This window comes from Helicoverpa armigera, chromosome 12 (assembly GCF_030705265.1).
Source record: "Helicoverpa armigera isolate CAAS_96S chromosome 12, ASM3070526v1, whole genome shotgun sequence".
Taxonomy (NCBI): domain Eukaryota; kingdom Metazoa; phylum Arthropoda; class Insecta; order Lepidoptera; family Noctuidae; genus Helicoverpa; species Helicoverpa armigera.
Window position 1 is genome coordinate 2,333,457 of NC_087131.1, and position 24,717 is coordinate 2,358,173.

Below are 24,717 nucleotides of genomic sequence, written 5' to 3' on the forward strand. Positions count from 1 at the left end.
AAAATTATTTCACTGTTGGAAAGCCACACTCTTCTCAAGTAATATAGGCTATATTTTATCCCGGTACGGATAGTAGTTCCCACGGGACGCGGGTGAAACCGCGGAAAGACAGCTAGTAGGACATAAACCTCGTTCTTTAATGCAATCAGAATGGTCGAAACGATGGGGTTTCGTGAAGGTAAGATGGCTTATTAACATAAATGTAGCTAGGAGGTGAATTTACTTATTTTAGCTGAAAGTGTATTTTTCCTAAAGATAGCATTCACGATGAGACGTGTCAATTTATATCTTAGTAATGCTAAACACGTTAGGTTACGACTAAATATTGAATTTTACGTTCCTCTTGAATAATGCTTTTAAAAGATTTCCAAAAAGTCTATCTGCAATTGTTTTTGAAAAAATAAACATAGATAATACAGTAAAATATTAGTTGTAAGTAAAAAACTATCAAAGATTGCTAATTCACCTTATTGTTTCAAATCTTGCTCATAGTTTCAAAACGAATCCCAAAGAATTACCAATGGTATCTATGGAATCTCAAAAATCCGCCAGAACACCAATAACAGGCAAACCTAAAGCTTACAAAACGAAGGAATTTTAATAAACCCGACGTCGACAGTCGTCGCTCAGTCACCTAGTCTGACAGTGAATGGGCCGCTTTAATTCATTCCTCTAAAAAGGTGCGTACCATGGAGAACAAAATTACTAGCGGAGATGTCATAATAGAAAATCTTCTAAGAAAGTAGCGTCGTCAATATGCGGGAGTTCGGAGGATGAAGAACGTCAGTGGCTACTGTCTCCGCTCTTATACGCCTTTTTTGGAACCCAAGAATTTTTAAACAACCGAATCACGAATCAATCAAGAATAGCTTTTGAAAGAAGTCTCAAGGAACCCTATGGCCTGGTTTGTTTAATAGTAACTGATCGTTTTGGTCACTAACTACTCAGAATACTTATTTAAACTTGGGTGCGACACAGCTCTTTTTGAACGTCAAAAATATACAAAAGATAGTCCCCAAATTGCCCATCCTTCAGCTTCACATGTCATCTACAATTGTATTTACCTGTATACAATAAGGAGCCTGACCTAACTGCCTTATGACATCTCCACTTTCCTTCCTCCATGGTGCGTAGGTACAAATTAAATATCGCACTTAGACTCATGTAAAATAGTACATTTGTGAGTTCGTAATGTAAACGAAGTTAGCCAAGTTATAGCTTTGGCCTTTCAAGTTACTTTTTTGGCTTCGTGCCTAAGTTACGTAAAGAGATTTCTGGAATATTCTGAAAGCAATAATGGAAATGGAATACCTGGTTTATTAAGATGATTTAAAATGTTTTCTTATAGAACACGTACCTACGTCGTAGGCACGCTTAGTTAATATGAGAGTAACCCTGTCTGCCTGTCCCTTTTTTTTTGTTTCAGCTGAGGAAAATGCCTGACGCATACACACACCGCCTCGGGGAGATGGTGAGGTTATGTGGGGCTTGCACCCACTAAAAACCTCAGCTTTTGTTCCGTCTTCTGCCTTTTAGAGAGGGGCCACGAGGACCAAAGACGACTTTCGTGACCTGTCTGCCTGCCCTGCTTTGACGCGAAAACTCCTGAACCGATTTAAATGGAACTAATATACTGATAGTCTAGTGCCTAAGAAAGGACAAAGCCTACTTTTTACCTGTTTATAAGAATTAGTCGTACCCACGCATATGAAACCGCGGCGAATATCTAATTAACTAAAGATAAATAGCGAATTTTGGGTAATACCGGAGAACAGAAAGATCTTTTTATCCTCCGTGGTAGCTACGTGATTCAATTATACTTCCAACAAAACAACCGCCTATATTTTTAAGCCTAAACGTATTCCAGAACGTTAAAAAAAACAAACCAATCGAACAATCAAAATGAATATTCCTGTAACCTAACGAATCTATTCTGAATTTCAAATACGTTATTTCGCGATACAAAAACCAATATTTTAGAACACGCATGTTATTTGTTGAATACCAAACGTTTGTACTGATTGATACATTAATTAAAATTCATTACACGAACAGGATCGTTTACAAACGTACGGACGAACGAATTGTGGGCACAATTTCATATTAGTCCCACATTATGTGGTCGACCGAGGATATTCAATAAAGGGATATGTTTATTTTGTTGTTGTGATGGATACAGGATTTAAAATAAACTAGCTTTGGGATGCGTTTGTTGCTATGCCGATTTTAATAGCGAAAATGGACGAATTTATTAATTACTCCTTCATTACCACCATGTGACCACTGATAATTTATCACTGATATTTTGATGTGATTTCGGTGAACTGTTTTATAGCACACTATGTCTTAGAAACCGATCACTAAAATGAAAAGTGCGAAGCAACGTAGTCCTTTTATCCACACTGGGTTGTAAATTTTGTTTGTTTGATGTTGCAGTATAAATGAATGTCTCTCACTGACCATCATCATCATGGCCATTCTTTAAATCATCGGGCCACCGTACAGTAGTAGGTTCTACACTACGTCACTTAACAGCAGGCAACCTTCCATGAAATCACAATCACTGGCAAACATAGACAATAATCCCAACATCCAATTACAAAATCACAGATACCACACTACAAGAAATGAAAAGACAAAAAACAAAACAGCATCGTCCCGCCCGTCCCAAGGTAACAGTAAGAAAAATTAAATGATTCTTTAAACAGCCGCCGCGGTGAACGTCTGGGAACGTAATTAAATGGCCGTCCTATGGGAAATCGTCGGCGGTCACCGACGTCTAGCTCGCATCCTACCTTATGCTACCTGGGATTGGGGTTGTAAGATTGCGCTTGCTTTTTGTAAGGGTTAGAAATGCAGATTTTTTGGATTTAATAAATTAGTTTTGTTTTTATTGTGCATCTAATTATTGGTTAATGTTTAGTTATTATGCCAACAAGACCAAGTAAAGGTATTAATCCTAAATATAACTTGGCCACACAAGAATTAACAATTTGGATTATACCTTAAGACTGAAATCACTGTCTCGCATTGAGCAAACGTAGTGATTAACGCTTAATCCTCTGTGTGAGAGGAGGATTGAGCCCAGCAGTGGGACAGTAAAAAAGGTTATGATGATGATAAAGGGTATTTCAAAAGTCGCATAATATTTTCAATATTGAAAGGGACATACACTTGGAGTCATTGCATTAAGTCTTATTCTTCCATACTTTTCCACCTGACGTAATCTTACAAGTAGCATTGTTTCCAACCATATCGCTTTCACACAATGCATATATCTTTGGTCATTTAAGTCTCATCCAAGTCCATTATTAAGTAGTACATATGTACATCAGATGAAATAATTATCTCTACCTGAAAACGTCTATCAATGTCTATAAAACAACAACAAGGCGAAATTATGTTAATCCATTGTTCTGAATTCTCTCATTTTAATTAAGTAAAATCGATTTTGACGAAGTAAAATTAAATTAATGATACGATATTTGTTCTGTACAGAAATGTTGATTTAATTTATGATTAATTCCTTTCTTATTCCTTAATTAGAAATTCGGATATTTCCTTCTCGGTTTGTGTCAACACTTTTTATTTATGCTTCAGTTTGTTTGCTGAGGAGATTATTAATAATCCGAATTGTTGCTTAGAGAGATATTCTTAGTTAAAGGAAAAATAAAGCACATAACTCGTAGCATTTACTACTGAAAACATTCTTTATTAACAGTACATTCAGCAGATAAAAAAGTGACCGCATCTTAGGGTGCTTAGCTTACATAAAGAAACAGGTTTCCGGTACAGACAAACCTGTACGGGTAAGTACCGATCAGTGCAGGTATAATATTTCAATACAATCCTATTCACTCCCGTTTCTTTATAAGTGAGTGAATAGGATTGTATTGAAATATTTATACCCTTATAAGTTCGTATTGCTCAGTTACTAACATCAAAACAAAAATATGATGACTAATGAATACAATTTATTTCTAATTTCTTTCCTGTGTGATAATAAATAAACAGGACGACGTTAAAAATAATGACTTTGTTGACTTCATCATCATCATCATCAGCCTATGCAGTCCACTGCTGGACTGCATAGGCTGGCCTCTCCAAGTGCACGCCACTGAGATCTATTTTCGGCTTCTCGTTTGTTGACTTATTGTCTAAAAAAGGGCAACATTTTATAAAGCCTTACTTCCCAAAAGCCAACGCCCACTGGAGCTAAATTTCAGCACACTCCATAACCCAGTGTATAGTGCGAGAAGATTTGTGATGTGATCAAACAATAAATCAGTGTCGTCCACTGTCCCCAAGGAATGCTCATAAAGGCTTCATCTGTCACCCGCTGAGATATTAACGTTGATATACTTGCTAGTCTTAGGAAATTATACGCAAGTTGTGTTGAAAAAATATAGTCGGAAAGTACTTAAGTATGTAAGTCATCATCTCATCAACGGTCTGGATTTCTTGTGTACGAGTAGGTACGTTGGGGTCGGCTTTCAATCTAACCTCTATAGTAACTAAATGTTGTATCTAACTAAATGTTGTATCTAACTAAATGTTTTATATGGAATGACTATTTATCTTATATCTTCAACCCAGTTACTTTGGTAATAAAGTACTCTTCATATGATTGGTGATTACTTGTTGTGTTTTCTGATTTACTGTAGCGACATCCAAAGAGACAGAGGCACAGTTGAGAGCTGAGTTTCAAAATGGCATGAGGGTGGAGATACATTCACAGACATTGACCACTCTAAGCGCAATTTTATTTTCAATCGATTGACCCATGTGTGAGCTCCTCTTAGTTAATCATCACTTTTAATTAACTCCCAAGAACCTCAACTACCCAAAACAGATATCAAGCATCAATCTCCAAAGGTTCAGAAACCTTTGACCTACCATTTACGACTCGTTAATCGTCTCCTTCTCTAATATCTTTAGTCTGGCCCATCAACTTCTAAAAACCGGCCAAGTGCGAGTCGGACTCGCGCACGTAGGGTTCCGTACCATCCAAATATATGTATATCGAGCAAAAAATCACGTTTGTTGTATGGGAGCCCCCCGAAATATTTATTTTATTCTAGTGTTCAGTATTTGTTGTCATAGCGGCAACGGAACTACATCATCCGTGAAAATTTCAACTCTCTAACTGTCACGGTTTATGACATACAGCCTGGTGACAGACAGACGCACGGACGGACAGAGGAGCGAAAACAGTAGGGTCCCGTTTTACCCGCTGGGTACGGAACCCTAAAAACGGTCGATCTTGCCACTTTTACGCAAACTTAGACCTTTTTACACTAGATTGAGTGCGGTTAAGATCCGAACTCTATAAATCAGATAGATTATAAAGTTCACAAATTACTTAGAATTTTTGGTCTGGTTTGAGATATTGGAATTTCATTATGTTGTTAGTTACGCCTTGTTTAAATGTCTGAGTTTTCCAATAGTTATAAGCTTTTATTCTTTAAGTTAGAGGTTAGCTTCATTATCTGATAGACTTTGTGTTGCTGGGGAGTTTGTAATGACAGTTTGTCTATGTATTAAAAACAAACAAGAAGTGGTGAAGCTTTTGTAAAAATACGTACGAACTGATGAAGGGCAAAAGACTTGGGAACTCTCTTAAGCGAATTGTGATATCTGAAATATGTTGAATCTAAAGCATATTCTTGTTCTAATTGATTAATTTATAGACCACTCACAGAGTGTACACACCTACGATTTGTACCAAAAACGGTGTCTAAATAGTCGTCCAGGATTATAAATAGGCAACATTTTAACAGTACTTCATACAAAAATAAACAAGCCTAAAACTAAAATCGCCACTTAAAACACTATTAATAAAACAATCAAAATATAAACACCTTTAAACGCTAAACAACTATCAACTCTATTCAAAGCACTCGAAACAAAATATTCGACACTCAAGCATAAATTTAATCTGTTACTCTTAGATTACTTAAGTGACTGGAGACGCCATAGTTCATGACGTGAATAAGAAGGGAGGGAATGTCAGTATGACGAGTGACAGAGAGGAATGGAAGCGGAAAACATATTGCGCCGATCCCAAATAAAATTGAGAATAGTGCAGGAAGAAAAATTTTTTTTTTTTTTTTTTTAGCGACGTAAAATCATCAAATGACCCCTCCCGCTGTGGGTTAGCAGCGGTGAGGGAGTGTCAGACTCTTACTGACTAAAATCGTCGTGTTCCGTCATAGGCCTTTTATGTACCAGGGCCGCGGTATCTCTTTCGAACAACCCGCAGCCCCGGCAGGCCTTGGCCCTGCTGGCCCCGCTGGGGTTGCTGACATCTTTGAGGAGCGCGTGGAACAACGCGCGCCGTCGACACGGGTCTGTCGTCTAGAAAGACAGAGGGACGATGAGCCACCCGAACTCACCGCCCACAGACCCACGCCTACGGTGGCCGGGAGTCATCTCGCGACACCCGGCGCTCATGGTGTCTACCTGGTCCAGCGCGGCGGCCGGGATGAGAGGTGCGAACTCTCTGGCGTTCCGCCTCCTCCTTCTCGAGCATGACCGCTTCGCAGAAGGAGGCGACGGCATCCCATTCCCTCTCGCCCCGGACCATGGCCTGAACCAGGGCCGGACGCGAGAGGTCGCCGCCGCCCAAAGCCTCGACGAGGACCCGGCGGTGCCCTTCCCATGCGGGGCACACCTGGACTGTGTGGTCCACCGTGTCCTCGGGGCTGTCCGCACAATGGTGACACCCGGGCGCTTCCTCACGACCGATGCGGTGCAGGTACCTCCCGAAACAACCGTGTCCGGTGAGGACCTGCGTCATGCGGTACGTGAGGGCGCCGTGACTCCTCCCGAGCCACTCCTCAAAGAGGGGACTTACCGCCACGATGGTGGCGTGCCCTACATAATTGTACCTACCTTTCACTCTGCTAAAGTTACGAGAGCGCCTTTCACAGTTGTATATGACATTTGTACGTAATTTTATGTTCGTCAATTTTGTCGTGTGCGTATGTAACAATGCGATCGAAAATGCTAGAGTAAGTTGTCACGTGCTTTGTTGTTGCGTTCACCACGGATAATTTTCGCACAGAAGTGCCCATAGCGGTTCCCGTGGGTTAAATGTTCCAAGGTTATACTCACTAAAGATTTAAAGGGGAATATTTTACTCGCTTAATGTTGGTATAGAATAAGCCTTTATAGCCGGTTGGAGTGGCATCGAGGGCTCTTCGTTGTGCTAATAGAAGTTGCTAATAAACTGTCCTAGATTCTTGTCTGCAAGCCGATCTCTTTGCGCTGTACCTACTTTTTAGTTTATTTGTTTCGTTTGCATTGAGTGCTATTTTAATTAAGAAAAAAACTGGGTTCATAGTAATAAGAACCTCAATGCTATTTGTGTCTATTTTGTTGAGAGTCCCACGTTGGGCGCCAACAGTGTAGTACTTACGAGACTACCAATCTTATCCTTATTTAACACTATAGTTGAGTAAAATAAATTACAAATGTCAACAGCAAACGAAAGCGTCGACACACAATTAACAATAATTTACACATAAGTGCAAATTAATACACCACCTCCGTGAAATGAGGCACAAAAGCATGAATGAGAGGAAGTACTCGTAACGCACTGCCGACTTCTAATTTATAAGCCTTTATTATTTACCAAGGAGAACAAAATAACTAGCGGAGGTACCATAAAGGAAAGTCTCCTAAAAAACTAGCTCTACAAAATGCAGGGGACGAGGAGCGTTACTGTCTTCGCACATACTTACGCCTTCTTTGGACCCAATCATTTTTTGTAATACCAAAAATCGTTGACAGATATTTCAAAGAAACCCAACGACTTGTTAGTTCACTCATAACTCATCGTTTTGGTCATATCTGACCTAGAAGAAGGCGCCTGACCTACCTGCATTATGGCATCTCCGATCTTTCCTTACTCCATGATTATTACCAACAGGCCTTTGCTCAACCGAAAGGTAGTAATAAGCTATTACGCGTCTCACTGTGTTGATTATCGCGGTTCATATAATTCAAACGGGCTATTAATTTGGCCTGCAGTGTATGGGCTGCGATTACGACTGGCCCGTTGTATTGTGCCTCTGATGTAATAGCTATTGACTTGATTTAAGTTGGTTTTGGAATCTACTCCGGTGGAGGACGTTTGAGTGATTTTGTGACCTCATTATGAGTGTTGTCAAATTCTGACAAGAGCTTTGAATTTATTTTGAGAGAGTATAAGGGAATGTTAAGGTAGGAACAGAATGTTATATATTTGTAGAATGGTCATAAACATGAGTCCAGATTAAAAAAATAATTGAAAAACTCGTTCAATTTTACCTCGTGAGAAAATTAGTTATAAACTTTAAAACACACAAAGCACACAAATAAAATATGAGTGAAAACTACAGCAATAACAGAAAATAGTTCCGGAAAACATTTTCGAAACGCGAAAACGTAATTAAGCAACTTGTTTGAAGTTTAACGTCTTTCGTTTTAAATGCGTTTTAATTGTTGGCGGCCATCTTGTCTTCGTAAAATAGAACAATTCATATTTTTGTTGGGCTTTGTGTGAACTGGGCGTTGAAGGATATCTTTATTTAGAATCATGGAATATTTTGAGGCATACAAAGTTGAAACCAGGTAATGGTTCAAGAAAAATAGGGCAGAGACCAAGTAAGGGTTGAGCAACGCTTAGCGCGGTTTTCTGAAGGTAGGTATGTTACAGTATAGTTCTATTTTTAATGTTCAAGATGTCTAAAATTAAACGGGTAATTTTTATCTCGATGTCATTCTGAGATTTATTGTTATTACTCGTATAAAAGGTCTGTAAGTCTTCCAAACACAAGTTTGTGAGGATGAATTGGCTCCCTTTCTATGCGATGTTGTCCCTCACCGAATATTTATTGCAGTGGCGATACGATAGCATAAATAGAGCAAAATTCTCACCACAATTAGACGAAATAACATTTCCAGTGTCAAGAAAAACAACTATACAAAGCCAAGATATGATATTACAATTTCTTGAAATAAAGGTTACCTTATCGAATTTCTTCTAAAAAAGATTAACCTTTCAATATACGATTACTTCTTAGAATATACTTTCCAAATACATTTGATTTTACCAAAGATTATCTATGTTTTATTTAGCAGTACCACGGAAGAAGGAAAGATAGCGGAGATGCCATAAGGAAGGTAGATCAGGCACCTTTTTGTAGGTCAGGTAAAGTAAAAGAGGCGTGATCAGTTACTAAAACTAACTGGACTTACCTACGGGTTGCTTGTGAAATCAAAATTAATCTGTTAAAGATAGGTTCTGATTGATGGGTAATTTAATTATGAAAATAATACGCGGGTTTCAAAGAAGGCGTGTAAGGGTGGAGCCAGTAACGTTCCTCGTCCCTCGAACACCCGCATATTGGTGCGCTACTTTCTTAAGAGATTTTGCATTATGACATCTCCGCTAGTCATTTTGTTCTGCATGTACCCATTACTAGGTGGACGATAAAACAAAACAATATCGAAACACATTACCAAGAGTCAAATGAACGAATGAATGAATGTATGAGTGAATGGGGGCACGTGTCATCCTTTGTGTACACATTGGACGCCAATCACCGCGACTATGATGGACATTCGATTAACTGGGAACTGGGGACAATGATGTTTTAGTTCTAATGTTGGAGCTGTTATTTGTCTTGTTAGAAAGACAGGAATTTAACTTTTGTTGTCGTCTTGTTTCAATGTAAAGACTAATAAGGAGAAAACTCGAAGTAAATAAGTAGGACATGTATTCATGGACATTGGCTCGGTTCCATAGATTTCTAATAATATAAATTCCAAGGTCAAATGGTTGCTGAATAGTAGTTCCTAAATAAATACTAAATTTTACCATGACTACAAAAGCAGAGAACAAAAACGAAACTTTTTTGTCACCAAAAGTCGAAAAAGTGCAATAATATAATAAGTGAATTTTGAGGCGCGTAACAGAACGTGCGACACATTGCGGGCGACTAAACTCCACTAGTGTGAAAACAATGTAAAAATGTTCGAAAAACTTAGTTGCATTTTTCAACTGAAAGCTTTCAGTAAACAAGCACCTTCAAAATAATATAATCTGTAATTTGTACCTATATGAGAAAATGCTGCATTTCAAGCGCTTCTGTAATGTGCATTTTATATTAAATATTTAAGAGTATAATGTTAAATGCATTTTGTACAGCGGCTTATCTCGCTTATGAGAGTGTTGTAAGTAATTAAAAGCAAATATATCTGAAGTGTGATAATTATTTAATGCCTTAATGTGGAGTTTATTGAAATAATTTTGTTCTTGTTATGGAAGTGCAGACAGTTCACGAAGAGTCATTGGGTACAAGCCTATTTTCTTTAATTTACAGATTTTACTCAAACTCTTTCATGATATTTTGTCCATGTCAGTTTATGTTCTCCTGAATATTTATTTATTACAAAAATGTTAACTAACTTGAACTTTTTAAAAAAGTCGTGTCTGCTACCCCAAAACCCGCTTCAATCATACTAATCATACAAATATCATATCATACTTCATACTAATATTATAAATGTGAAAGTTTGTGAGAATGTATGGATCCATGTTTGTTATTCTTTCACGCAAAAACGGCTGAACCGCTTAGCTTGAAATTTGGTATGTAGATAGGTGATACCCTGGATTAACACATAGGCTACTTTTTATCAACACACCATGCGGGCGAAGCCGCGGGCGGAAGCTAGTATATTATAAAACAAAAAAATCACCAGCAAATTATTAGGTGGTGAATTAGTGCAAGATTTTCAGTGCAATGATATCTTCGTGACTCATTAGTGCTATATAAATAATTCTGCAGTCTTTAATTATGTATTTTATCATCATAATCATTCACGTGCTTTGTCACAATAATTAGCACTTTAATTCATCAACTATATGTCAACGTAATTATATGTCAGTCACTATGAATCATCATAAGCTTGGCTTCTGTTAATTATAGGATTATACTGTAAACATTAATTATATATAGAAGCATGTTATTATATTTTAGAAATGAATTCTAAATTACTTTATTCAAGAATAAAGCTGCCACGTACATTCTTTTTCGCATAGACTGCAAAAGCAGAAAATACAAAATATTTTTATCTTAACATGCTGTTATATTCCACATCAAACAGCAATTCCACACAACACAACAGCACATATTTCTTCTCGTATTTATTCGTCCAACTCCGCTGTATGCCGTTTCGCCTACTCGTCCGTCCGAGCGTCAAGACGCCGAGTTCGGCCGACCGTGCCAGCGCGGACGCGCGGACGTCCAACTCTAGCGCTGAGCACGAGGCGTAAAAACAACAATATGAATTATTTTCATCTGTAGTTGTGTCCATGAGAATAAATTCTCGGGACAATCGTACCAGATAAAGGAAAGTGCGTCCTCGCTCTGTTTCAACACGGTCGAGCAGAAAAATCCGCAGTTCCATTTTGAATAGGGTGACTATGGGTTTTGGATTTTTTGTATTTTTTAAAAGCTTAACTCATAATTTGTTATATTATATCTATTTGTTTTATGCCGATTTGAAAAATTCTTTGACTGTCAGATAAATGGTCAAGTTATTAGAGAAGTCTATAAGTTATTTTTTATCTGGGTGCGTGATGAAGTTCCCTTGGGTTACAGTAAAGTAGAGTTATGTAAAAAAATGTTCAAAATGACTGATCGTAGTGCCTGAAATTTAATAAATTGATGGTTAATTCAATGCAAGGGAGTATGGAAAAAGTGCGTCGAAAATCCGTGTTAAACATTTTCATGCAGGTCAGTGCTATACAGAAGCGTAACTGTTGGCTCAATGCACTTACGAATAGCTGGGGCTGACATTTAAAAGCAAGATTTTGTTTCCTGTTTTTAAACATATCTTTAGATAATAAAATAATAGTTAAGTCGACTTGGCAATTGTTTAAATATTTTTCCATGTTTTAGCTTTCTGAGTTTTTTCTTTTACTATACGGTATACATGATGTTTAAAGTATGCTAACTAAATCCTAGGTTTTAGGTAAAACCATGGTGACAATTGTCTCAGCAGATTTATTGCAGTCCAACAGAATTTGTAGGTCCCATCGAAATGATAAAGCGCTTCCCTACCGTTCGGGACTAAACAAAAGTTAATAGTTTAGCAAGTTTGAACCCTTTCCCTACCAATAGCGAATTGTTTTTGTCAAGCTCTGAATATAAGGGCAGAATGCAAATTACTGGCTGGTTTTTGGTGACCATTTTGGAACGGCTTTTTTGAGTAATGCCGTGCAGCAGTGTATAAAAATGAAACATTTCTTGACATAGTACATCAGGGAAATAAAAAGCATAAAATAATAGAAGTTTGTGCCAAATACGTAGGTGCAGCTTAGCACATGCTAGACAGCTAATTGACGGTGGTTTTAAACTGGAACTAAACCTTTAATAAAAGAAGTAGTCTATGTTCACTTATTGCCTAGCTGCTAAACAAAGGTTTTCTCTCTCAAAATCATTGGTCAATCGTCAGCAAAACTACACAGATAGGACATACATACAGTATTAATAAAAAAAAACCTTAGTAAAGAAAACAGCCTAACTTTCTTATCTTTTACTTACGCGTAAAAAACAACAAAAACTTCATGACTAAACGAAGTTAATAATACCTTAAAACCGAATCTACTAATTAAAAAATCAATCTAAGGCTTATGATGGGCTATGAAATAAAAATGAAAAGTCAAACGGAATGAATGGTTGGCCGACAGCAGCAACTTTAATGAGTCTAGAAGGCTGACTTTATCTGGGAGCTTGTCCTACTGTTCTAGTCTTAAAGTTGGGAAGAATTGGATGAGGTATGAGAAATTGGGAAATATTTTTGGTCGTATTTTAAAACGTAGAGATCTTTGTTTGTTTGTGTTAACGCAAGAACTACTAAGCTGATTTGACGATTATAATTGTTAGTGAAGTAAAAAAAACAAATTAATAAAATATATCTGAAAGATTTTTAGTACATTAAAGTGATATGAGAGTGTACCCAATTTTTGATTGTCTATTGAGTTTGCCACATACGCATGACGCATAATGAGCTGGTGCTCGCATAGATGCATACATAGACTATTTGCTATAAAAATCGGAAAAGATACACTTTCGTTTTAATTAAAGTTTCGTTTGCGAAAGTCGCAATATGTACAAATATTTATAAATAATTTGCAATTCTGTCATAAAATAGGGAAAAGGTAGTATACCCTTATATACAGTATCGCCTTTAAGTCCCGATTATTTACAAAAATAATACAATTAAAATTAAAATACGTACCACAAAAATATAACACGAAACTACCACATCCTAAATCCAACATCAACGCACCCGCGCCCCAATAGATTCCTTTGGGATTTGTCGGCTTGAAGTTTAATTAAAGATGCAACCTCCCAGAAAGAACTGGTTTAATTCAGTAATAGTTTCCACGACTGCCAGCCACTGATAACACTGGATTGAACTCAAATCTTGATTGGTATATTGTATTTATCTATAACCACTTAGACGTAAAAAAGGATAAAAGTTGTGTGTAAGGACAATGATTGAAAGAACTAAGAAACGCATTTTAATGCAACGAACATTTTTCGTAACTGGTTTTCAATAGAGATGTCATTATTGATCATCTGAATGAGATTGGCAAATTCATGAAGTATTTGGACGTATGAAAGCTGCCAGACTGTGGGTACTATATAGCCTTGAATATTTTTTTGGCTACAGAATTTTATTATTTCTGCTTTAATCTAGCGATGTGCCCTGAATAAGTACTGCCGTGCACAATCATTCATGGAAACACATGTGTATTTATATCTATTTCTTCATAATCATAGTTCGTTGGGACGGGAATCAAACCCAAAGTAGTAACTTTTAAATAAAGTACCTAGTAATAGATTCAAGGTTTTCTTCCACAAATATTTCAATGAAACCGAAACGTCTGGATTCTCAAGAAGTCGTCTATCTCTATTTAGCCGGATTGTCGTTTGACGCATTTTTCTTTATAAAACTTCGTCTGAGTACAGTTTGAGTGATTTTTCATGTCGTCCACCGATTTCTTGATAAGTTCACTGCCTTGTCAAAGTGAGACAATATTGTTTTGTTTTTAGCCATTATTTGTTTGTTTATTACTTACTTGTTTTTGTTTTATTCTGGTCAGTGATCTCTTTTGGGAATTGCTGAGTGTTTCTTCGGGTGGGGCAAGAGTAGTCTCACCGTTGATTTACAGTGTGGTAAAATATTACTTCTCAATAATCAAAATAATTCTTGATAAAGGCGTGTTTCCACGAATTACATAGCGAAAACAACGGCATTAAGTAAATAAAAGAATACTCTTTGTATTAAATCAGTTTATTGTTTACTCTTAAAATCAGTTACCCACAATACATCAGTTCTTAACCTGTGCAGATATTATTTACATTTTCATTTAAATAAATAAATTTACAATTTGGTACAAAATCTTTTCGGTTGATACAATTTTTTTCTGGTTGAAATTCCACTTAAATATAAAGCAGTAATAATTATATTACTTATTACTTTAAGTTCATAATAAAAAGATCGAGTAAATAGCTAAAACTATATTTAATATAACTTATCAAAAAAGTATCAAGAACTTAATTATACATAGTTCACAGTTAAATATGGTTTTCTTATCCACTAAACTACTGATAAGTTAATATAATTAGAACTGTTAAAAAATCCGAAATACTCCATATTTTATTAAGTTGCCATCACACCAAAAGCTATGTGTTTTTTTATCGTAAGCTAATATTTTGTTTATCATTCATTTTTTTCCATTAGTCATGTCATTGGCTCTCTATCAACAAATGCCCGTCAATTTTGACATTTAATATTTTTATTTTCTACACTTGAAGACGTTTCTTTGAAGACGTTTTAGGAAACCACCAGAACCAGTCTTTTTTGAGTAAACTATTCGCAGTCATGTTCATTGTTCCCTCAAAATATAGGTAAGTTTTTTGGCCATTTGAAAGAGTCTTCTCGTGTCATATGTAGTAACTAATTCCTTAGCACAATGATTAAACAATACGAATCCTTTCAGATCCATTACAAACAACACATTTTCACAACAACCTCGCTCAAAGCTTCATATATCTATTTTGTTCAAAACACATGCCAGCAAAAATGTCGATCACCTTCAAGTAAGCAGTAACATGGCCACGCGTGCCACACATGTCATGCATTGCAGCTTATTTCACAGCTACAGTTAATGTTTAAATAATTATTTAAAAACGTCTAGTTTTTTATCAAAATTTTGTGCAAATTAATAATCATTCTATTCAAATAACTCAATAATTAACTATGTTTTATTAAAACCCGTTATTGGGCCAAAAAATCGTCTCTTATTTTTTATTTAAGACATTATCCGTAATATTCCAAAACAAAAATTCATGCTATAAATTATATTTCCAGCATCACTTCCACTGTATGCTTTGAACCTTATGATAGCTTTTTGAGTTCGGTCGTGTACAACCAAATTCACTTGACTAGATACTCGTAATAGTTTTGAATTATTACGATATTTGATATTTAATGATCACATGATGTAGCCGACGTTGTCGTAAGGTCCCTGATGCAGAGAGTCCATGGTCATTATGGAGTCAGACCTTGGGGCTATTAAGGCCTTGTTCGCTGGCTGCCAAGCGTCTGTTGGTGTGAACAGCTCTTTGCCACGCTGGGAAATAAAAAAATAATATAAATAAAGAGTCATAAAAAATTGAAGCTGCTAATTGATTTTTTCAATAGGGTCAGGAAAAGATACATTGTGGTAAAAAATACAGTGAGGTTAATTAAGGTCATAAAAAATGTTTTCTTTTTCATATTCTACTACCAACAGTACCAACATAAAATATAAAAAAAAATATTGCTATCAAATAATAAAAAAGTAAAAAAAAGCCTCAATACCAAGTGCATAGGTATTAAAAAATCGATTAATCGACCAGCTATACCTATAAATCAATATTAAACGAGCAGCTATATAAAAAATACTTACGTATCCATGGTACCAGGCCCATCCAACGCCAACAGGGAATAACACTAGAGTTGATAAGCCAACAGCCCAGCCCAATAGATCAGCGAACAGAGGGAACTGATAGCCTTCATATGAAGGAGGGGTCCAGTCGTAGAAGATGAATACCAGGATAGCCTGAAAAAAAACTAGGTTTTAATGCAGATCAGAGTGATTTGAAAATAAAAAATCCAGCATGGCAATCACGTAGGCCGGGTCTATTGACGACTTCGAAAATAAATTGTAATGGTTAAGAGGACAATGATGATGAAACAAGAATTATATATTTCTTTTCAAACTACAATTATTTTTGTGTTATTTGAAAGCGCATCTAAGATGAAAGGTCAAGGTCTAAGAAAAATACCACTAAGAGAAAAAGTATAAGTTGCAAAAATCGGATAGAAAAATTGCAATGAAGGCCCAACTAGGCATCTTCAAATAGATATTTTTAAAAATCCATAGATAGCAACAGCCATCTTCTTAGACAAACAATTATATCCTCAAGTACTTTCACTTGATTAGGCTTCCACAGCTACCCTTGTAGACTAAATTCCTTAATAGAATATTACAACATATTGAAGCACGCACACTATTAATCAATTAGATTAATTAGAGATAATTGTCGCCATTATGTTATCAAACGATTAACTTGTGCGTGTACAAGTACGTGACAAGCGGATTCCTCATTACTAAGTTGATCTAATAACTATTGAAGGGCTAATCAGATATAAATGCTTCTATAATATTGTATATCGTAGATAGATAAACGTGGGACATGTTTTTCCCATTCAAATCTAGTATTAGTCATTTATGATGTCAAGCTCAATAAAGAATAAATTGTGACAACAAAAACCAGGGTTTTCGATAATTTATTTTGTTGTAAAATTTAAGATGTTGTTCTGAAGGATGGAAAATAAATATTGGCTTAAAATCAGAATGAGATCAAAAATAATCGAAAGATGAGGTCTCTATTAATAAAAATAAGAACCTTAAGATAAATTCCACCAACTATAAAAATGATTTCAAAAATGTTTGTAAAAAATTAGATCCATGTAAAATATGTACTTACAATACTAGCAACAGGAACAGTGACAGTCCATACGGCTTTCCAGTAGAATCTGAGGACTTTGTTCAGAGGCATTCCCATAGAAGCCAGATCCTTCATGGCGCGGTCGATACCATAACTCCAAGAGACGGCCACACACTGGAAGATAAAGACGTTATTAGGAAAAATATTGATAAAAATCTGAAAGAATTCCTGGTTAAGCTGCCCGAGAATTAACTATATGAAAGTATCTCTATCTTTACTTTGTACCTGGTAAAACTAGATATCCCTAACTACATAATCTTTAAAATAAATGGAAGTAACGCAGTCAATATAATGTGTTTCCTCTCTCCTATCTCACTTATTTTCATATGTCTGTATATGATTTTAGCAATTGAAACAAATACTTTTTAATATTAATAGTGAAAAAATGGGCCAATTTGGTTGAGCTTAGATAATATACTTAACTCAGAATAATTACTTTGATTCAGATTTACAGAAGCACGTTAAAATAGGATTATTTTGATAATAAGTTACGAGTATATGTATATACATACATACATCGTTTATCTATAAAGGAATTTCATTATTAGTAGGTATAATATGCCTACGAAATGAATCACTAAATATTGTGCGATTATCTCCATCGGTATTTTAATATTAGTTCTAGTTAAAGTACCTAAAGCGTTATTTCCCAAACAAGGAATTAATAAATATATGGAAAATGATAATATTTGGACGATTATAATATAACCCTCGGAGTTCAACTTCTTCTGAATTTGAACGGTTCCTGATGTTTTTTATTTTGGATTTTTGGGTATTTTCTCTTCTTTCAATAATATTATACACCTAGAAAAAAATATCCATCGATATTTTCTGTTTTAAAAATCCATTGCAAAATGGACCTTACCATCTAAACAATAAGGTCGAAACTCACCTCAGCCATACCAATCAGCAGGATGGCCCAAGAGGCCGTGTTCCAATCTAGGAGTGTAAACAAGTACACGCCACCGCTGAAACACATCGGAATCCCCAAGATGAAACATGTGAAACATGTGAACGCAGTCACCTGCAACAAACAAAATAAGAAATGTGACAATATAATACCACGATTTTTTAGAAGTGTAAGCTATGTCAGGGTGACACCGTGACAGCGTAATGTAAGTAATATTTTTGTATTTAGGAGAGTGAACAAAAAAATCTGAGAAAGACTAGGTTCTAAATGCAGATTTTTTTTTGAACTTGCTACAAAAGCTTTAAAATAAAAAATATTTAACTTCAGGTAGAGAGGCCTGCGGAAACCTAATTTCATGTCTTAATACTATTCCAAACATCCTCTACCGCGTTACTCTCTAAAGTATCTGAGTCTGCACTGTACCACAGATCCCAAGTTTTATCCGATCCATTTTGGCAGATTTTGGATAAAAGCATAAAATACTCACTAATAATATTAAACTAGGTAAGGATATACCCATCAAGATTCACTTACCCTCCAATAATTCTTCCTAAGCTGAGGCCATCTGTCCACAATGGCGGTATTAATGGCTTCAATCCCAGCGAACTGACTTCCCAACCCCAAGATGAAGAGCATCAAGAAGAACAGGATAGACCACATCCTGGCGACAGGCATCTGGAGTAGAGCTTCTGGGTACGCCACGAAGGCTAACCCTGGACCTTGTTCAGCCACCACTGGAAATGAAAATGGCGTTAAGTATGAAGGAGTGGAATTGGTTTCAAAATTGTTGTAGGAATGAAATGAGGAAGGAAGTGTTATTATAGTAGGATATGTAGTTTTTGAAGTAGCTGCAGGATAAACTGAGACTGACTTTAAATATGTTCTTGATATCCCTTTAAGTTTTAATCTAAAAAGGTCACTCAAAACCTTCTAGAAGGAGATCCATCCCTTCACTCAGCTTTTTTCGGATTTCAGAAGATTGATTCGAAGAAGAAGAGTAGATACATAGTTTGGTTTTAGGGTATTAACAGTACCTAAAACATCATGTTGTGATTATACGTAATTGTACTCGTTGTTTTTTACAGGACAATTAGGAAATCCAATAGTATCGATACATTTTATATTGATTTACTAAATATTGAGGCAAAATATTACTTCGCGAAAGGTGATATGATAAAATATCTGGGACTACACGTGTAGAGAAATCGAGGCTAACGTTTTAAGAAGACCATTATCAATTTTGCGACTTTCGTGGAATTAGCGCCGAAAAGAAACGTGGCTGTAGATTTTGTATCAATGGGTAATGTTTTTTGGGGAAATACACTTTTTATCTCTATTCATTATACCTAAAAGATAATCAATGTTTGTTTACCCTACAGAGTACTGTAAAACTTTATCAGACTTTTCACATGACCTGTGATATGGTCTTATTTTTGGAATAGAATATCTGCACAGCAATGCACGTTGCAATATTGTTAGTTATGCAGGTGTATTGAAAATGGTGGGCAGGGATGCGGGTGAATATTTTGAAAACTTAGTTTTTTTGTTGTTGTAGAATTGATATGTTTGGTCTTTTCTAGACATGTTTTTGAAACAGTATTTACAAAATAATTATTTTAAGTCCATGTATTTACATTAAAAAAGGGCAAAAAAATCTCATGCTAAATATTTTGCTAAATGATACTTTTGCGAAAAAACACGTGTGAAACTCGTGTCGATAAAAAAGCATATTAATAGCAAAATCAATAACAAAACATGACCCTGAAAGGGCTAATATACTCCTGAGAGCATTGTCAATATTACGGCTTATCACGATAATGTCCAACTAATAGTGTCATGTGAAGCAATATACCTTTATCGACAGACAAAAAGTAATTAATAGATACAAGAGTGATTTATAACAACAATATTTCCGAACTCCATAGCTGTGAGCATTGTTTATGGTAACCCGCGTTTGTTTTTCAACAAAATGGCTGCGTTTTTGGCGGGACAAACAAAGGATTATGCATGGAATAAAGCTATAACGCAGTAAAAGGAATACATTTGCAGTTGTTTATGTTTTTTGGACATTTTTGTGGACATGGTTTTAATGGTATCACAAATATGAATTCAACATTTTGGATCATAATAATATACCCACCACTGAGTCACCAGTGGCTACCATGAAAGCCTGTTTTTATGAGGAATTGATAATTCAAAGCGGCAAAGTGATTTCCCGAAAACCGTATAGCCGTATAGTAAGTCTATAAAGGCTTCAGATTCACTTCAAGCAACACCCAAATACCCACATATCAATGGCAAATCATTCAAAGGGCAAAGCATCTTCTATCGAAATAATCCTTTGTTCAGAATTTCCGATACAAAGCATTCCATTGGAACCGCACAAAGAAACTCGGTGAACCAATAATGCTAGCACGCTAGTACGGAATGAATGAAATATTTACAGTTTAATCAATCCATTATCTTGGAGTTGAATACAAACAATGCTAGCATTTGTAGCCTTAGAGAATTGAACTATCTGGAAACGCCAATGCCGTGCTTTCCCTATCACTGAATATATATCTACAAGAACGCCGCGTACTCTTATGTAGATGTCTATTCTTTAGTTTCATGTTTTTGGGTTGCGGAATTGTTCGAAAGAGTTACCGCGGCTCTGGTACATAAAGGGCTTAATAAGGAACATGATGGGCTTTAGTCAGTAAGAATCTGACACTCCCTCACGCTGCAAACCCACAGGGAGGGGGCATTTGATGAATTCCCACAAAAAAAATGTACATGCTTTTGTTTGCCAATATTGTCTGCGTGCATAACGATGAGATCGAAAATACATCAGAGAGTTATAATTGGTGATGCGTTGCTTCTTCTTCGCGTATTTTGTGCTTAGGGCGGCTTCAGTTGGATAAATGCTCTTAGCTTGTAGCAGTGGAATCAACATGAACCTGTATTGCCTGGTAGATACAATAGGTGTAGTAGGTACACTGGTTTCGAGTTTGATCAACAGAGATTTTTTCGCATGCTGCAAAGTTTTGTTGTTTTTGGACGGAAAAGGCTATGTTTGTACTTGAATTTGAAATCCAAACTAGTATCGTTTGTGAATATGCAGATAGCAATAATTCGCTCTAACAAAGGTGAGTGGGTTAACATGTTGAAATAGTTACAGATACTTAAAAAATCAATAAGATCGAAGGATACTTGAACTAAAATTTTATCAAGAATTTCATCTATGAATCACGTTTATAACCAAATAATTGGCTCCTTGTATCGTATTGGTCTAGCCATTTCCTGTGATAAAATTGAATATGTTTTGCTGAATCATACGAACAAATTGTTGTTGTTGATATGATTTAGCTATGTAATAGTTTTGTCATCATCATTATCTTTTATTTCAGTTTTGAGTCCTAATAATGTAATATCATCATCGTCCTCAACATTAGTTTTTTTCCACTGTTAGACAAACATTATCTCTCTAGAAAATAGTTCAATCCCTATATTTGCTCAAGTTCAACTGGCAATCCATGCTTAATGAATACTCTCTACTTTTCAAAATCACTGCAATTTTACCAAAAACACCAATATTGAGTTGGAAAGGTTTCCACATCCCCATAACCACGAACCCAATATTTGCGATACAAAACAACAATGCAATAAATTAATCTAATACCCATTGTGCACTACAGTTGAATATTTAAGCAGGCTTCAGTGTATGGCCATGTTTGTTCAGCTCGTGTGTTTGCGCCCGCGGCGTTGCTGCCGGATTAATCAACTTGAGTTAATCGCTAACATGGAGATTGTAGGATTTTTCCCAGAATTTCGACTTGTATTTAATGCTTGTTTCGTTGGATTCGGATTTTGTTGTTTTATGAGCTTGTTGGTTTCTGTTCGTTTAGTTATTTGGTTTTTGAGTAGCTCCTGTGGTTACAGTGGGTTGCCAAATTATTAGGGACACTTACGTTTTTTGTCGATTTCTCACGTTGGATGCACTTGACTGCAGTTTTGAGTGGTGTAGGTGTTACAGAAATGTTTTATTTATGTTTGCCTGTTCTTTACTCTTTATATTATAAGTGGTTTTTGAGATTTCGATGGTTGGATTATTTTCTTCATTTTTTTAAATTAAGCGAGTGCTACAGTTTGCTGGAGACGTGTGATAGTGAAAGACGAATTTAAAATTTTAGACAAAAAATATTTCAGTATTAGTGCCTGAAAATTATTTTAAACGTAAGTACAGTAGAATCCGGATATAACGACCTTTAAGGGACCGACGATACTATGTCGTACTAACCGGACGACGCACAAAACGGATGGATTATTTCTTAAGTACATAACTTAACTTGTACATACATACATAACTTACGAATACATATTATTATTATTATCTTCTTATATATAAAAATGAATTGATGTTCGTTAGTCTCACTAAAACTCCAGAATGGCTGGACCGAATTGGCTTATTTTGGTTTTAAAATGTTCGTAGAGGTCCAGGGAAGGTTTAAACGATACGAAGTTTGTTGGGTCAGCTAGTCTTCTTATATATATTAGTATTACTATTTAGTATTCATGAAATTTCATTTTACGTGCACATATTGCAATATTTTTATTTTTTTCATATTTTTTTTGCCTTTCAGCATGGGTAGAGGTTGTGATTTGACTCCAAAAAAGAAAAGCGAAATTAAAACGCTTTTGCAACACACCAAGCACTCTCAAAGACAGATAGCAGATATCGCTGGTGTTTCTAAGTCAGCAGTCAACAAAATAAAAATTTCTTTGGACCTGGATCAGCCAATAACACCTCAAAGAAAAGGTCATTGCGGACGAAAGCGCATCACAACTCCACGTACTGACCGGAAAATACGCGATATCTGTTTAGAAAACAGGAAAAAAAGTGCTGGATTATTAACCCAGATGGTTCAGGAGTCTGGAATAATGATATCCAAGAGAACTGTGCAGCGTAGGTTAGCAGAGGAAGGCCTGACAGGACATCGTCCCGCTAAGAAACCCAGGCTGACAGAGGCCATGAAAAAGAAACGTCTAGCCTGGGCTCGTGAGCACCGGCATAAGACAATTGAGGACTGGAGTAAGGTCAGATAGGGTCCATATTTATAGTTGACTAAATTAAGAACGCATAAATAAAAAATATAAACAACTTAATTTTTTTTTTCAGGTGTGTTTCTCGGATGAGTCATCCTTTGAGATTTTAGCCGACAAGAGCAGCTTTGTGCGACGACGACCAGGTGAAAAATTCCACCCTGACTGCATTGTTGAGAGGGTAAAACACCCAGTTAAGGTAATGGTGTGGTCTGTCATAAGTGCCAAAGGGGTTGGACGCCTCTACATCGTCCAGGGAACCATGAAACAAGACCAGCACAAGCAAGTTTTACAAACTCGCCTGTTGCCCACACTTGAAGAATGGTTTCCAGACGGTGAAGAATTCATGTTTATGCACGATTCAGCACCATGCCATAAAGCCAGGAGCATAACCAAGTTCCTGGCAGACCACAACATCCCAGTACTGCCTTGGCCTGGAAATTCACCTGAAATGAACCCCATAGAAAATCTATGGGAGATCACCAAGGCTGAAATAGCCAAGGAGAACATAACCACCAAGGTTAGACTGATCGAAAAGCTTATTAATGTGTGGCACCATAACCCAAAAATAAAAGAAAGTGCAAAAAACTGCATAGAAAGCATGCCCAGGCGTATAGCAGCACTCATTGAGGCGAAAGGCAACGTCACAAAATATTAACTAATTTTTCTGCATGTACATTTATTTATTTATAAATTTTTATTTGTATTATTTTATTCTTAAATATTTTTTATATCATTCTTAAATAGTTGTTTTATCATATTAAAGCTTTTACTATGTCAAAAAGTGTGTTTTTATAATTAATTTAAACCAAATACTTTACCAATACCGTGAATTTGTAACTGTCCCTAATAATTTGGCAACCCACTGTATATTTAATTTGAGCCTCTGTAGTCGGACTCAAAGCTACCACACAAAATAGTAAAATTACAAATATTTAACCATAACGTGAGCTTTTATAAAAATTAAGAGACTCCTATGGATAACTAAAGTTTGACTATCAAAGCAACAAAATAAGGTTTATTTGTGATTGTTGCATCTGAGCTCGATAAAAAAGAAAAAACAAACAAAAGAAATAACACTTACTATCAATGCTCACACCCATTTTCTGAGCCTGGAAGCCCAACACGGAGAAGATAGCGAACCCGGCGTAGATAGAAGTGAGGAAGTTAGCAAAACTGACGAAGACAGCATCAAAGTGACAGTTGTTAGTAAACTTGTTGTAGGAAGCCAAGGTCACGAGAGATCCGCAAGCCACACCGAAGGAATAGAAGATCTAGAAGATGGAAGAAAAGAAATAGATAAGTTTAGTGCAAATAATAAAGTGATAAAGAAACTAAATAGAGAAGATTTGTATGTTAGAACTGAAGAGTTGGGTTATATAGTTAAAGCTAGTAAGGAAGAAGAATAGAAATACGATAAGAATGTAAAAGTTAAAAGGATGGATGACGATGTAGGTGTATGTATAAACATTACTCAATCTAAGTTAATTCTAATTTAAGATTACTGTGGGCACTTGGTTCATTTCTGGTTACAATATTTGAGCTTAGTTTTAAGCATAACATAGCGACGAGATTTCAAACAACTAAAATATCAAAACAAACGCA

The 24,717-nt window shown here is 36.0% G+C and overlaps 1 protein-coding gene across 1 annotated transcript in view; it reads right to left on the reverse strand.

The window, feature by feature from the left end:
- Positions 1-14,339: 14,339 nt before the first annotated feature.
- The window catches only part of LOC110378010 (sodium- and chloride-dependent glycine transporter 1), a 36,418-nt gene continuing 26,040 nt past the window's right edge, over positions 14,340-24,717 (reverse strand). Inside the window, exons 7-12 of the mRNA XM_049838891.2 lie at positions 24,197-24,386; positions 18,565-18,764; positions 18,013-18,144; positions 17,100-17,234; positions 16,016-16,168; positions 14,340-15,697 (exon numbers count right to left, since the gene is read on the reverse strand). Coding sequence (XP_049694848.1) covers positions 15,560-15,697; positions 16,016-16,168; positions 17,100-17,234; positions 18,013-18,144; positions 18,565-18,764; positions 24,197-24,386 — 948 coding nt within the window. The 3' untranslated portion in view covers positions 14,340-15,559. The remainder of the gene's footprint in view (positions 15,698-16,015; positions 16,169-17,099; positions 17,235-18,012; positions 18,145-18,564; positions 18,765-24,196; positions 24,387-24,717) is intronic.